General features: G+C 36.9%; 3 protein-coding genes across 5 annotated transcripts in view; 1 reads left to right on the forward strand and 2 right to left on the reverse strand.

Annotated features, from left to right (window-relative positions):
• LOC137952182 (DNA repair protein RAD50) overlaps positions 1 to 705 on the forward strand; it is a 70,636-nt gene extending 69,931 nt beyond the window's left edge. For both annotated transcript variants that reach the window (XM_068799255.1, XM_068799262.1), the window contains 2 exons: positions 86 to 311; positions 416 to 705. In XM_068799255.1, coding sequence (XP_068655356.1) covers positions 86 to 125 — 40 coding nt within the window. In that variant the 3' untranslated portion in view covers positions 126 to 311; positions 416 to 705. The remainder of the gene's footprint in view (positions 1 to 85; positions 312 to 415) is intronic.
• A 1,380-nt stretch (positions 706 to 2,085) lies between these two features.
• On the reverse strand, positions 2,086 to 8,326 carry LOC137962617 (cyclin-dependent kinase F-3). Of its 2 annotated transcripts, none has more exons than XM_068809609.1 (18): positions 8,053 to 8,326; positions 6,643 to 7,057; positions 6,476 to 6,554; positions 6,189 to 6,257; positions 5,938 to 6,027; positions 5,464 to 5,602; positions 5,258 to 5,360; positions 5,083 to 5,135; positions 4,576 to 4,642; positions 4,238 to 4,346; positions 3,886 to 3,951; positions 3,729 to 3,797; positions 3,589 to 3,652; positions 3,379 to 3,483; positions 3,003 to 3,037; positions 2,793 to 2,838; positions 2,541 to 2,625; positions 2,086 to 2,437 (listed from the first exon to the last, which is right to left on the reverse strand). In XM_068809609.1, the coding sequence occupies exons 2-18, from the start codon at positions 6,648 to 6,650 to the stop codon at positions 2,296 to 2,298; spliced, it is 1,329 nt and encodes a 442-aa protein (XP_068665710.1). In that variant the 5' UTR covers positions 6,651 to 7,057; positions 8,053 to 8,326; the 3' UTR covers positions 2,086 to 2,295. The 2 variants fall into 2 exon arrangements, with proteins under 2 accessions (XP_068665710.1, XP_068665702.1); XM_068809601.1 differs by having other exon boundaries at positions 3,376 to 3,483.
• A 1,764-nt stretch (positions 8,327 to 10,090) lies between these two features.
• On the reverse strand, positions 10,091 to 13,380 carry LOC137962627 (chloroplast envelope quinone oxidoreductase homolog). Its single transcript, XM_068809620.1, has 4 exons — positions 13,186 to 13,380; positions 12,169 to 12,310; positions 11,793 to 11,884; positions 10,091 to 10,867 (listed from the first exon to the last, which is right to left on the reverse strand). The coding sequence occupies exons 1-4, from the start codon at positions 13,249 to 13,251 to the stop codon at positions 10,184 to 10,186; spliced, it is 984 nt and encodes a 327-aa protein (XP_068665721.1). The 5' UTR covers positions 13,252 to 13,380; the 3' UTR covers positions 10,091 to 10,183.

The following is a 13,380-nucleotide window of genomic DNA, read 5'->3' on the forward strand; positions in this document are numbered from 1 at the left end:
TCCAACTTCTTTGCTAAGTTGGCACTTTTTTTATATGCTACTTTGTCAAATTCTTAGTGTCTGACTTTAGACTCCTGCCTCGTAGTCAACACAGTATCATCGAGGCACAAGAGATATTTGACTGAGACTTTCTGACTCAGAGAGGAATACTTGATGGGAAAGATGGTAATCAATTGATATTCGGAAAAAAAAACTAGGATAAAGGAATCAAATTCGAAGGAGATGCAAGGAACATATTTGATCACAACTACAGAGCAGAAGAGTGGAGGCATTAGCTAAATTTTGATCTCTGTGATCCTAAGCTGCAGTTGGTAAGAAGTTTCTTTTTATTCTTTCATTTTGTCCTCTTTTCCTTCAATTTGTCAATTCTTTAAGGACTCTCAACCGATTATTACCAAAGCTTTACTCCTTGCAGATTAATTGATTTGCAACAGGGCAGTAGACTGTATGTAACAGGACAGTGACAACTTCTCCATGGCGGGGCTTTGAGATGCTCTTTGTACATATTTGCTACAATTCACAACGGAATGGTGAACTCTTCCAAGTTGACGTTTTCTACTCTCTTTTGGTTAACATTTTGACGAGATTTCTATGTTGCAACATGTATATTGCTAGCTTCGCATTTGTTGCCTTCAGCAGATTCTTGCCATGTCTTTTGCAGAAGAAACTTGATATTTATCTCTCTTCTTCTGAAAAAAAAAACTTCTTTATGTGAATCCTAGTTCGTAAAAGTGTTCATAACTCAATCAGAACAAAAACCTAATACACTTGCTTACTCGAACATCGATCCCCCTTGAACAATCCCTCTTAATCTGGCATATATAGTGTGCACAAACAAATGAGAATGGAGTAACGAATATTTTTTGTCAAATGCACCTGTCAACTGACTTTGTAATGAAACTAGTTATGCACTTGTCTACAAAATTGATTGAGTATGTAGGTGTCAGAACTCAATGTCTTGAGGACCAAATAAACACAAAAATGATTCGTTAAGGAGAATTTCAACCCTTTCGATTGGAGAGTTAATAACTTCAGTCCAAGGTTTTGGGAAAATTATTGGCTGATTTTCATGCTTAGCCCTCTCTGTTCAGAGGTTCATGCGCACCGACTACTTCTGTTGAGACACATAGAAGACTGGGTCCTAGTAAACCGCTTCTGGAGTCACACTTAAAATTTTGATAATTCCTTTGACAATATTTCGAGGTAGCTTAAAATCGTATTTATCTTATACCTGAAATAATTTCAAGAAATCATTTTTTTTTATATATATTAACAAAGGAGAGTAAACAGGACAAAATCAGCGGAGCAAATCCCTAATAACAAGAGATTGAAGAGTTATTCCCTGCTTGGCATGTATTTCAGTTACCGAAATTATAGATCTTGGAATCTGAGACTAAATACAAGAAAAATGTGAGACAATATCCAAAATTTCCAACGGCCCAGTACCTTAAGGGTGCAAGTGCATGATCACACCAGCTCATAATTACCTTAGAATCTCTTTCAATGTGAATGGGATCCCCGTAGTTGTCCCTAAAAATACGGAACCCATTGAAAAGGTCATGCAACTCAATTGACGTTAAATCAGAAATTCCCAAAGAGCCCACATTGTCAAACACCTAGCAACTTCCCAGGAAGTCACTAAGATTACTCTCGCTTAGGCTCGCTTAACTTTAGAGTGCTTAATCAAACACCTAACTAATACAACCCATAAAGACTAACCGCTTAAGATACGGAAAGCCAAGTACTTAACCCATCAGTGGATCAGGGGCGGATAGAACCTAACCCAGGTGGACCGGAACCACCTAACTCTGACACACATAAGAGAGACACTGCTTGCTGTATGAGTCAGAGATAACTACCCCGTAGCCAACAATCCCGACTCTGTGTTCTTTCTTCTCTATCTTCTTCCTTTTTCTATGGGGTGACATTCTGCTAGCCTACTTGGCAAATTTCCAAGAAAAATGGAAATCACACTCAATCTTGTAGATCAGGATCGCCAGTAGGACTTTGCCTCTGGGAAAAGAACAGAAAAGGGTTCATCTCCGTATTTCCTGGTACTGTATAGACACAAGAAACACACATTCGTATCTCCTGTAACTTTATTTGCTCAGGTTTGCAGAATAGGATTCAACAAAATGCGAAAGGGAAGTAAATAAATAAAGATACAGGAACAAAACTTTAATTTACAGAGGAATTCTTCCACAGCCCTTTTCTCTTATTACATCATATCAAACTGTAGAACATTATATGCCTCGTACGAAATTCCGTAGCATTCAAGTATAGAAATAAAATTACTCAAACACGACCGTGCTGGTAAGACGAAGGTATGACCATCATTGGTCCAAAAGAGAGGCTGTCAAGGACATTACTGTGTTGAAGGCCAGGCATGGTAAATCCTGTCGACTGTGGAATTCCCATGGACGGTAAAGAGACTTGACTGCAATATCAGGGATATATGTCATTCCTCTAAATTTCATCAATTTACCAAAGTTCAGTAGAATGCTGAATGGAAATACTAGCTATAACTTGACATTCTCTACCTGTTCATACATGACAACGACAGCAAAGAAGATCTCACTGGAACATCATTTCTGCTCTGATCAGGAGAGAGTAGCGGCCAAAACACTGGAACAGAATAGGTATCATGTCAAGGCAGAAGCTATAGGAGTTCGTGTACAGCCACAGATTGGCACTCTTTTGCAAATTTCAGTAGCAAGGAAACAAGAAGGTGGAGACAAGGCCAGATTCAAAAGAAAAGAAAACGTGATGAATCAGGACATAGAAGACTTAACCTGATTGCCTGGAGTGGTCTTGAAATCCAGAGCAAAATAACATGTCCTGCATTTCATTGGTTTTGGATTTTTTCAGCAGGGACAAGAACAACTAAATTAAAGGAGTTTGATGTAGTAGTTCAATGTGAATGCCAACCGTAAGTGTGAATGTGTACAGATGTGTATGTGTGTGTGCTTGAGTGAGAGAGAAAAGCTCTTATCAAGACATACCTCTCTTGCTTTTTGAGGAACTGAATGGCCAACCTCTGCAAAGAAAGAAAATTAGCTTGATGATATAGCACGTAATGGGGCAGGCCTGCCCCACTTCAAGAAAGGTTTTCTACAGGACTATGTCAGACAAATACTATACGATACAGAATTAAATGCTTCAGCATAAGGGCAGAAAGTAAAGGAAACTAAAGCACAGAGAGTCAATTTATCAAACCTTAGCTTTTCAAGAAAATTAAATTAAATTTTAAAAACAAATAAAATAAAATTTAATCTTAAAATGCCAAAAGAAAAAAAAATGCAGTCAGACTATGAGCATCAACTGATCATGCTTCACTATGATAAAAATTATGCTTGAGAAGTTTTTAACTAGTACCACCTATGCTCGGCACACTAGGCTTCACTGCCAGTGTTAAGCCCAGAAAGCAATCATCTGATTCAGTACCAAAATCCCACAAATTTAATTCCAGCTTCGGTTTTGCTCCTACATAAACCAAATATTTCCAAAAAATAGATTTTAGAAACAACTGAAAAACACCACAAAACAAATTTTAGTTCAAGTTCTTTATTTACACATAATGTAACTCACCTGTCTGAGAACTGCACTTGGGCGGAAAAGGTGTTTGGACAGAAGAAGGGACCCATGATCCCACCTGTATTCCAACAGAACAGTGTCAGAAAACACGCCTATGTCAAAGGAAAATAAAAACAAATTCACAAAAAATGTACATGGAAAAAGGGATGCTGTAGAGCTTGCTCAGCAGTCGGTCTTCTTTGGGGGTCCCATGAGCATAATTGCTGCATCACATAGAATTGCTCAGTAACATATTCATACCAACCCAAAATTAAATATTCAAGAAAAGGACGAAGACTAAAGCTTGCATACCATGATCAAGTCTATTGCTTCGAAGCTAGCATTTGGAATTAGATCAGACAGATTAGCTGGCATGATCTGTATTACATGAACAAAGAAAGTGCTAAGCAAGATAGTTCAAGATAATTACAGGAATCATGTGCATTTTTTTTTTCTTTTTCTTTACACACTTGAGTCGTGCATTTTGGAAAATTTTCTCAAAGAAATGTACAACAACTTTGGAATTTGACATAAGGTAGCTCATATCTCTCTTTTTTATCTCTTGCTTCTTTCCTTTCAACCATTGATAATTAAAGCATGGTTTGTGTAAAACTGAATTGAAAAACAAAACAGCAACAGTATTAGCACAAAGTGAAGAGTTCACCTCAGAAAACCTGAAGTTTAGTCTTTGTGAAAGATTCAAGCCTTCGGGCCAAGTAATGTAATCAGGGCTCCCAAGAACAGTACATATTTTATATAATTGGTCTGTTTCACTGCAAACAGAATAAAGTCATGTTGCACAATGTCTTCAGAGTGACAAGTCATCATATATGTCAACAACTCTACCAGGGAAAAAAAACTTACTGCACCAAAATTATCAGTTGAGATCCTAAGACCTAATCTAGGACATTTTAAAGAGATGGAGAAATGTCACAAGAAAACATTTAATGTTCAGTTTTCAGCATCCAAGAAAGTTCAAGCTTAAGTAGTTGAGATTTTTACCTCTCACCAGGAAAAAGAGGACAAAGTGTGAAAAGTTCAGCAAGTATTGCACCAACTGCCCACATGTCTGTAATAGTTTTTAGTTTATTAGCAGATGAGAACAGTAATAAATACAATCATAGTATACATAAGTAAAAAAATTAACCAAATAAAACATCATAAAATTCATCGGTTCCCCATTTTGACTGGATATTATGAGAATTTTATCAAGAGTAGAACAGCTCTTATAAATTTGATATGAAGAGAGTAACAGTTTGTCTAAAAGCAATGGAAGGAGGAATGTAACAATTCAATAGTAACATCCAACACCACACACGACCTCATGTTGGTGCTACTGTTTTACATGGGATTCCCTTCTAAATGGGGGCATTCACATATTCACTGAACCAGGAGTTGATAGAACCAGACCATTTTTTTCTCATACGTACATAGGCAATGAAAATTACAAAAGGAGAGTAAACTTCAAATAACAACAGAAACAATAATAAAAAGGCATAAATGCCATACCAATTGCAGGGGTATACAACCGAGACTGCAGTAAGACTTCTGGAGCTCGGTACCTACAAAATTTTATTTTTCCAAAATTTAATAAGATAACATATAAATAAATCACACCTAAATAGCCATTACATTTTACTGATAAGTGAAGAAAGCATGGAGATCAAGCATGAAATTTATTTACCATCTTGTAGAGACATAATCAGTATACGGAGGCTGGGACGCAACTTCTCTTGCCAACCCAAAATCAGCAATTTTAATGACATCTTTTGTCACTAACAGATTCTCTTCATAGATGAAGATAACAAATATTCAGATAGGAGAATAAAACTAAACAGTACATTATAAAGAAGAATCTTCTATGCCCAAAACTGAGGATTGTGAAAGTACCAGGTTTCAGATCCCGATGGAAATATCCATTTCCATGCATGTATGCAAGTCCTTGGAGTATTTGAGACATAAGCTGTCTAATCTCATTCTCGGGAATGGGGCTCTGGCGATCCCTCATGATTTGGTACAAATTACATTCCTAAAAAACATGTTCAGGAAGCAATGAGACAAGAACATGAATTTCAAAGATAAATTTGACTTGCAAGCAGTTCAATATTCAATTAATAACTAGCATTCTTGATCAAGAGTGAGAGAGAACTGTCAGTCAAAAGAATTTCATAAGAAAAAGTGCTGTTTCTTCTCACATTCCATAATAACAGAGGATATAAATGAGCTTAATAATATATGTCAATAGCATGCACTGTATTACCTTCATATTACATTTTCATTAAGGATGACAGCAAATAAAAGGTACAAATAATCCAAAATTTTAAAAACTGAGGGGGAAAAAGTAAAAGAAATTGGAAGACTTACCATGTGTTCAAAAATGAAAAAGAGCTCATGGTTTTCCCGGACAATCTCCCTCAACTTCACAATATTGGGGTGGTTTAGTTTGCAGAGAGACTTCAAAAATAAATAAATAAATAAATAAATAAAAACTTTTACATTAATATTCATGGGAAGTGACGGTAGATTTATACGAATATGAGAAAATCTTATTTAAAAAAAAATAGACAAAAAGGCCAGAAACATAGAGCACACCAATTAGTGTCATAGGAACAAACCTTAACCTCACGAAGGTTCATGCATTCCTCCCAAACGTAGAACCTCCTCTTCATTTTCTTGATTGCAACCTATAATTAGTTCAGACACACAACAATTGATTCATACCATGTCAAATTGCATAAAGAAAAAGTAAAGCAATTTTGGAAAAGATCTATAAATTGAATAAGAACATACATGCCAAAAACCATACATAAAAATTTTGAATTTACATTTAGTTGAACAATTCCAAATCCAAATAGGAGATAGGGAGAGAGTTTAAGTTTCAAGCAGAAAGTTCATTACTTACAGTTTCATTTGTTTCTAGGTTAATTGCTTTATATACACTTCCACAAGTTCCATCTCCAATCTCTTCAATAACTCTATACCTGCACAACAGTTTCCCAGCAATGAGCAGCTCTGACATTACAGAATCAACATCGACATAACATGACAATTATGTCAAATACAACTGACCTCTCCATAGTTACAGTTTTACCCAGCAACAAAACCAAGGGTCTCAATGAACTTCTATGGAACTTTGTACAAAAGCCTCCACACTGGCAATGCAGTGCCTTTCACCCACTTGAATGTAAATATTAACAGGAAATAGTTGCGTATAAGAAAAATTCGTTTGAAGGATGTCCCACTTCTCGTGGTATGAGTGATTAAACATCACCCAAAAGATGAACGACATGCTTTGAATGCCGCCTTTTATAAGCTGCAGGTAACTGATATCATCTATGAACCGCTATAAAAATCTGTAGAAACTGCTGAAAAACTCCAAATGGAGAAGTTTCAATGTGCACTAGAAGACGATCACAGATTGGGATGAAACTGGCTTCCATTTACAGTGGGTATCTCCCAGCTGACAAGAACTGGGGAAATTAAACTGCAAAAGAAAATAAAAAGAAAGTAAAGCTTCATATCGACATCAGTAGAATCCTTCATGTGGAGAGTTCAACGAGAAATTTGCAAGACAAACAAAAATAGAGGAAGGCATCCAACTTATGACTGAGATATATCTAATTAGATTGTGCATATAACATATGAAAGCCTAGAAATGTCTAATTCAAATCCAAAAGGTGGCTCCATTCACATCCATTGTTGAACAAATAGAATCAGGGAAGGAAGAAAAAGCAGTAACATCAAATAAATAGCGAGATCCAGTAAAGAAAACTCTGTTTTTTCATAGACTTCAACAAAGAAAGAGAGATGAATAACCACATAACAGAATCTCATAAAAAAAACAAAACGTTGGGCCAAAAGAATGGGACAGTGAACCAATCCTAAATAACCGAGCATGCTTCCTTAGAGAAGCAACGACACTCCAATCCATGCTGAGCCTCCAAGCTATACCGACGCTGCCATCACTTACAGAGACGTCAATAAAGAACATAAACGTATCATTTTAAAATTCCACAACAACAAAATACTCATTTTCACCTTAAACAAAACGAAGTTTCTGGTCGAGGAACTTACATCAGTTTTAGATTGAAAATGAAGGAAAAGGAACGTCCAAACGCCAAACACCAACAATTAATCGCTTCATACAAAGCCGGAAACTCAGATGTAAAACGAATCCCCAGAAACCACAGGGAAAACACGCACAACACACCGGCAAAACCGATTCACAACCGACTATCTCACTTAATTTACGCAAAGCACGTTTAATTCTCCATTGATCGAATTAAAAAATTTTCCACAGCATCGCCCCTAGAACACCGCAAAGAAAATCCCCAAAAACACGATAAAAGAAAATCGAAAACAAATTTAAACCCCTGAAAAATCAATAGATCTCAATGAACCGATTCATTATCATAAACCAACGCTATCAAGAATCAAACCAAAGCTACGAAAAGGTAAAGGTCAGACAATGCAACTCACCATCCACCAACCGCACATCAAGCAATCAATCCAAGGAATACCGGCGAACAAGCAGCGATCGACCCCAAGCAAATAAAACGAAAAGGAAAAAGAGAAAAAAGAGAGAGAGGCTATTCGTGGACCACAATAATGCAGAGGTCCGTCCACAGGAGTTTCTATGCATACTGCATCTTTCCTTTTGCCATTAAAACAAACTGCAGAAGCAAATGGGAAGAAACCGAGGAAAAAAGGAAAAGAGCAGAGGAAGAGGCGAACAAGGGAAGACGACGGGGGTCCCCACTGCCACTGGAGACTTCTGTCTGTTTATTTTGGATAACGAAAATGCCCCCACGCTGCTTCGACATCACGAAAGGATCATCTCTGAATGACGATATTACCCTCCTTGGAGCTGCCGCTAAGCGAGAAGCAGGGCAGGGTAGGCTTCTTTATTATGAGAAAAGAAAAGGGTAGTTCGGTCACATAAAATACAAGTAATTTCCTCCCTTAATGTTGTTGAGTTTGTTCATCGAACTAGGCTCCTAAGGAGGAGCATATACGATTTCTTTGGTGTATATCTTTCTGTAAAGATGTGGGGTGGGGGATCAGGGACAAATTCCAGCCACGATGTCGTCGGTGGGGGCCACATCTGTAATTTTCTTCCTTTTACAGAAAAAGGGGAAGGGGCGCATGGATTGGGACGCGTGAACTACGGAGTCTGCATAAAATCCACCTTATTTACCATCCAGGCATTTTTTATGCCACTATTTTTTTTTTATAATTTCCTATTTAGTAGACATTGTCTACATTTATGTTATAAAGATTTTATTACAATGTTACATGAGGTATCCCCTACCTACACATCAATGACCAACATCAAGAGGAAGGGAGGGTATTCAGTCCTACAAGGAACATATCTAGTGGGGGGGATGAAACCCAAACTCAGATGGCTAATAAACTTTCAAGGTTTTTGCACCTCAGAATTAATTCACTGAGATCGGTTGTCAGACAACATCTATAACAAATTGATACAACAATGGTCCCCCTGAAAAATGGAATAATTTAAAAGATGATGGAGTGGTGGTGACATCTTATATGTCGATAACATTATACATTTGCTCCTCCAATATGATATGATGGTGGTTGTTTCACAAGTGTCACCACTATCTAAAATTTGAAAAATATTTATAATGACTCATGCCCTGCCCACCTTGTTAGTTTCAACCATGAAGGAAGACATCCAATATGCATTTTGGGGAATTTTTTTTCCATTAATTAATACATTAGAAAACAAAATAAAGTTTATTTTTTTAGTAAAAACATAAATCAAACTTTTTTAATTTTTAATAATATATTATAAATAATAATTATAAAAAAGGGTAATTTCTTTGTCATAAATTAAACTGATACGATAACGGTAAAAATTTTGAATTCTAATAAATAATAAATTAAATAACCAATTAAAAATAATAATTATTTAGAATAAGAATAAAGGGGAAAGAGAGAATAAGGTGGGTCATAGTGAGATATGTGATCATGGGTGTGGATGTAATGCAGACCGCACTAAGAGATATTGATGTAATTTTTATTGTAATTTTTAATTTTAAAAAAAATGGTAATATAAATCCAATGGAATGTTCGAACCAGAGTCTTCCCCTCCACCTCTCTTAATGCCTCCAAATATTTATTTTATATTTTATACGAATAGTTTATAAGATGTGAGGTAGGTGCAAGTCACCGACGTGTAACGCGTTATCTCATTTTTTATTATCAGATATTTATTTTTGGCTGGCAATCATACAACTCTTTATCATCTTTGTTTGTCCTTGTGTAAGTTTTATCTTCCTGGACTGTACTGCATCTGCCCATTTTTATTCTCACTGTTAAAAATCCTTCTCATGGTAGACTGATATGAAATCAAAAAGGAAAATGACAAATGAAATCTAAAGAGCTGCGTGTACAGGACACCAGGAACAGGTTTGAACACTACAAAAGTCTCACTCGTATATGCCAGCAAAAACAACACAGTATCTAGTTCCTACAAACAACCAAAATAAAACAATCCTTCGTTGCTATACAGAAATGAAACAAGGCAACACATTTGTTTGGTAAAAGGAGTTCACTATGTAGCAGACAGAACACCATACAAGCTCTTCTATGGCTCAACAATGATCTTGCCAGTAGCATGGCTTTCAATGCACTTGCCCCAGCCATCCTCTGCCTTGCTCAGAGGGAACCTGGAGTCGACTGTTGTTTTCAGCTTTCCTTCCCCTGCCAAGCGAACCAGAAACTCCAAGGTATCCCCATTGGGAGACAAGAACACCATTAGCATCTTCTTCTTTGAGAAAGTCACTTTTTTCACAACAAAGGTCCACATGGTACTTCCACTAGCAGGAAGATTTACCACCTTCCCATATTCAGACAAATTGCGTTGGTAAGTTGACCAAGAAATACCCTCCGCGCAATTGATAACTACATCGTATTTCTTACCAGAAGGGCTCTTCAAGGCAGCACCCTCTGGAGTCTTATAGTCAAGAACCTCATCTGCTCCCAAGTTCTTGACAAACTCCAGATTCCGAGCTCCACACGTTGCAGTGACATGGTGGCCACCTAGCTTTGCAAGCTGAACTGCATAATGACCAACTCCACCAGAGGCAGCCGTAACTAACACAGTTTTGGTCTTTCCAGTTCCATCAAGACTTACACCTCCTGCAGTCAATGCCTGGTGAGCTGCAAGGCCTGCTGCTACTAAACCTGAACCTTCATCGGCAGAAATTTGTTCTGGTCGCTTAACTGTTAGTTTCTCCTTGGCCACTGCAAATTCTGCCAAACCACCACTCTGTGGCATAGACAAAGATTGAGAAATGTCAGATATGAGAAAAACACAATGCAAAAAATGCATTCAATATGTCAAATGAAAAAAGTATCAGACACCTCTCTTATTGTCTCATGTTTATCTTACTGTCAATCTACCTAAGATTAATTGACAAACAATATTATGTTCGAGTCCTCCCCTGCCATCTCCCAAATTTCAATCCCTTTTTCCCACAGCTTCAGCTAATCCACCATTCTCCACCCCCCAATCTGGGATCAGGTTAGCTGATACAGATAGGACCTTCACTTTGCATCCATGAAAATAATCATGTCATTAGGTGTTTGACTTTGAATTTAACAAGAAGGATCTCTACTTGCACTTTTGAACGTCAAATATAATCTAATTTGGAAAGGATCCTCATTCTATCAGGTACCTAAAAATCTATTGCGGATTGGCTGAACCACATAAAACCCAAAAAATCATGATGATTCCCAAAGGCAGACTTACTCCGACCATATCTTTCCTTTTTTTTTTTTTTTTTTATGTTTTTGTTCTTTGCCAAGTATTGGAACAAGGAATAATTTTCATACACAAGCTAATAAGTAGATCATCCTTACAAACCTACAGTTATTTGTTAGAACAAGTAGCTTTATGTTCCTTTCAAAACTTCAACAAGTGCCGGCTTTTCAACCTGGTACAAGGCACAGCTTGCAAGCAGTGACCGATGTTAAATTTTCAGTTTCCTTGGAAGGTTAGGCAGCAATGCCACGGCATGCTCAATGTTTTGTATTCTGGAAAGTGCATTTCTTAGTGAAAGGAAAAAGCTGTAGAATAGATCAATGTCTGCCTAAAAGATAATGGCCATCATATCAAATTCCAGATCAATCTAAATTCCTTCCAAATAACAGAATGCTGAACCAAAACAAGATGGAGTTTTCTAAGAACTCACAAAGTTATCAAGCATGGCCACCACTTTATCTCCTGCTTTGAATTTTTTAACTTCTGAACCAACCTCAAGTACCTCTCCAGATATATCAGTTACTGTATCAGAAACAGTGACACAGAATTACAACACAAATAGAATGTATAGCTGGAATCTATACGATAAAGCCCTTGTTTCATATTTATACAGTCTATTATCAGAAAAAAGATGGCCAAAAGCTTCAGTAGACTAACCCACACTTGGAATTTATGAACTTAAATTGCAACTTAACTGCAATGATAATGTCAATCTAATGTAACATACTAAACAAACAGAAGAATGATTTGAGATTTTTTCCAAAAGGTTGGAAGAGAAGTCTGGAAGCCTTTAGCTTCATCTTTACCTGGAACAAGAGGAAATTTACTAGGCTGAAAAGGCCGCATTACTCCGTTCTGAATCTTCCAGTCAATTGGATTTAAGGCAGCTGCTTCTACTTTTATTAGAACTTGATCTTTTTTTGGAGAAGGAACTGGAAGTTCCACATGCTGTAAAGTCAAATAATAATAGCTATGAATGGACGATTATCAAGAAATGGGTGAGTGTTAAAGCGGAAATAAAAATATGAGGGAAATAGTAACAGAATAAAATAAAATTAAACCAACTTAGAGATTTCACATTTGCATTTGAGTTCATTATCAGTAAATTTTTTCTGAAATAGTAAGGGCCGTTAAAGTTTTATTTTTATTTTTTATAGATCAGCAATAGATCATATCCAATCTCCCCCTTCTGAGCTGGCTAAGGAGAATTGAGTATTCAGGCACCCCCTGTGGTAACTGATTTGGTATGTCAAACTGTTTGTTTTAGATATTATGCCAATTTGTCATTCAAAGCAAACGAATGTTACCAATAATGCATCTGATCCAACAACTGGACCAAGTTGCCCAGATATCTCAGGATATAAACATACAACAGTCCGAATTCCCTCTGGAATCCATGCTCAGGTTATCTCTCTTCTTCTTAAGGCTGGATTCATCCCTAGAATCAACTAAAAACATAAAAATGATAGAGCTTCACCCTCTCCGGGACTACAAGAGAGAGCAAAACTAAATTCATTTCCTTATTCTAAATTCCAGCTTACTTTATAAAACAAAACGTTTCTTCTTCTAAAACGGTAGTAAAACTTGGAAGTAAAATCTGATCAGTAGTTGTTGGGAGCTTCCGAAGGGGCATCCTCTTGCTAACCGTAATTACTCAACAATGGATCAAACAAAGAAGGCAACGAAATCTATCAACCCAGAACCGAGCACTCACGTAATAAGAAGATCTTCACAGAAGCAGCAAGAAATAAATAAATAAAAAGGCAAGAACAAATCCGTGAAGCAGAAAACCGAATCAAATATAGAGAAGTCTATAATGTCACCTTTAAAGCGTTGGCGCCACCGCCATAACGACTGTACTGAACTGCTTTCATAACTTTCCCTGCCATTGGAAAGAATATCGGAAGAGAAGAGACTTCTTTTGATTTTGGTAGAGGGAAGAGAAGAAGCTGACGAGGAGTTATTTTCTGAATCTCAGCGACTTTCCTTACCTTGGTATTTATCTAATTTCGTTAGCC

The sequence above is a fragment of the Aristolochia californica genome, unplaced genomic scaffold, assembly GCF_029961685.1.
Source record: "Aristolochia californica isolate CCGP_79_NKW_82.1479 unplaced genomic scaffold, dmAriCali1.0.hap1 SCAF_1, whole genome shotgun sequence".
NCBI classification, from domain to species: domain Eukaryota; kingdom Viridiplantae; phylum Streptophyta; class Magnoliopsida; order Piperales; family Aristolochiaceae; genus Aristolochia; species Aristolochia californica.

Bases quoted from the DNA above. Each gene is read 5' to 3' on its own strand.
- LOC137962617 (XM_068809601.1), bottom strand. The intron at 6,258-6,475 runs GTAAGTAATGAA...AACTAATTATAG, and splicing joins ACCTAGAAACAAATGAAACT to GTTGCAATCAAGAAAATGAA. The intron at 2,626-2,792 runs GTTAAGTCTTCT...ATTCTGTTCCAG, and splicing joins AGACCACTCCAGGCAATCAG to TGTTTTGGCCGCTACTCTCT.
- LOC137962627 (XM_068809620.1), bottom strand. From the start codon at position 13,251: ATGGCAGGGAAAGTTATGAAAGCAGTTCAGTACAGTCGTTATGGCGGT. The intron at 12,311-13,185 runs GTGACATTATAG...TTGACTTTACAG, and splicing joins GTGGCGCCAACGCTTTAAAG to CATGTGGAACTTCCAGTTCC. The intron at 10,868-11,792 runs GTGAGTTCTTAG...TCTATGCCACAG, and splicing joins TGGCCATGCTTGATAACTTT to AGTGGTGGTTTGGCAGAATT.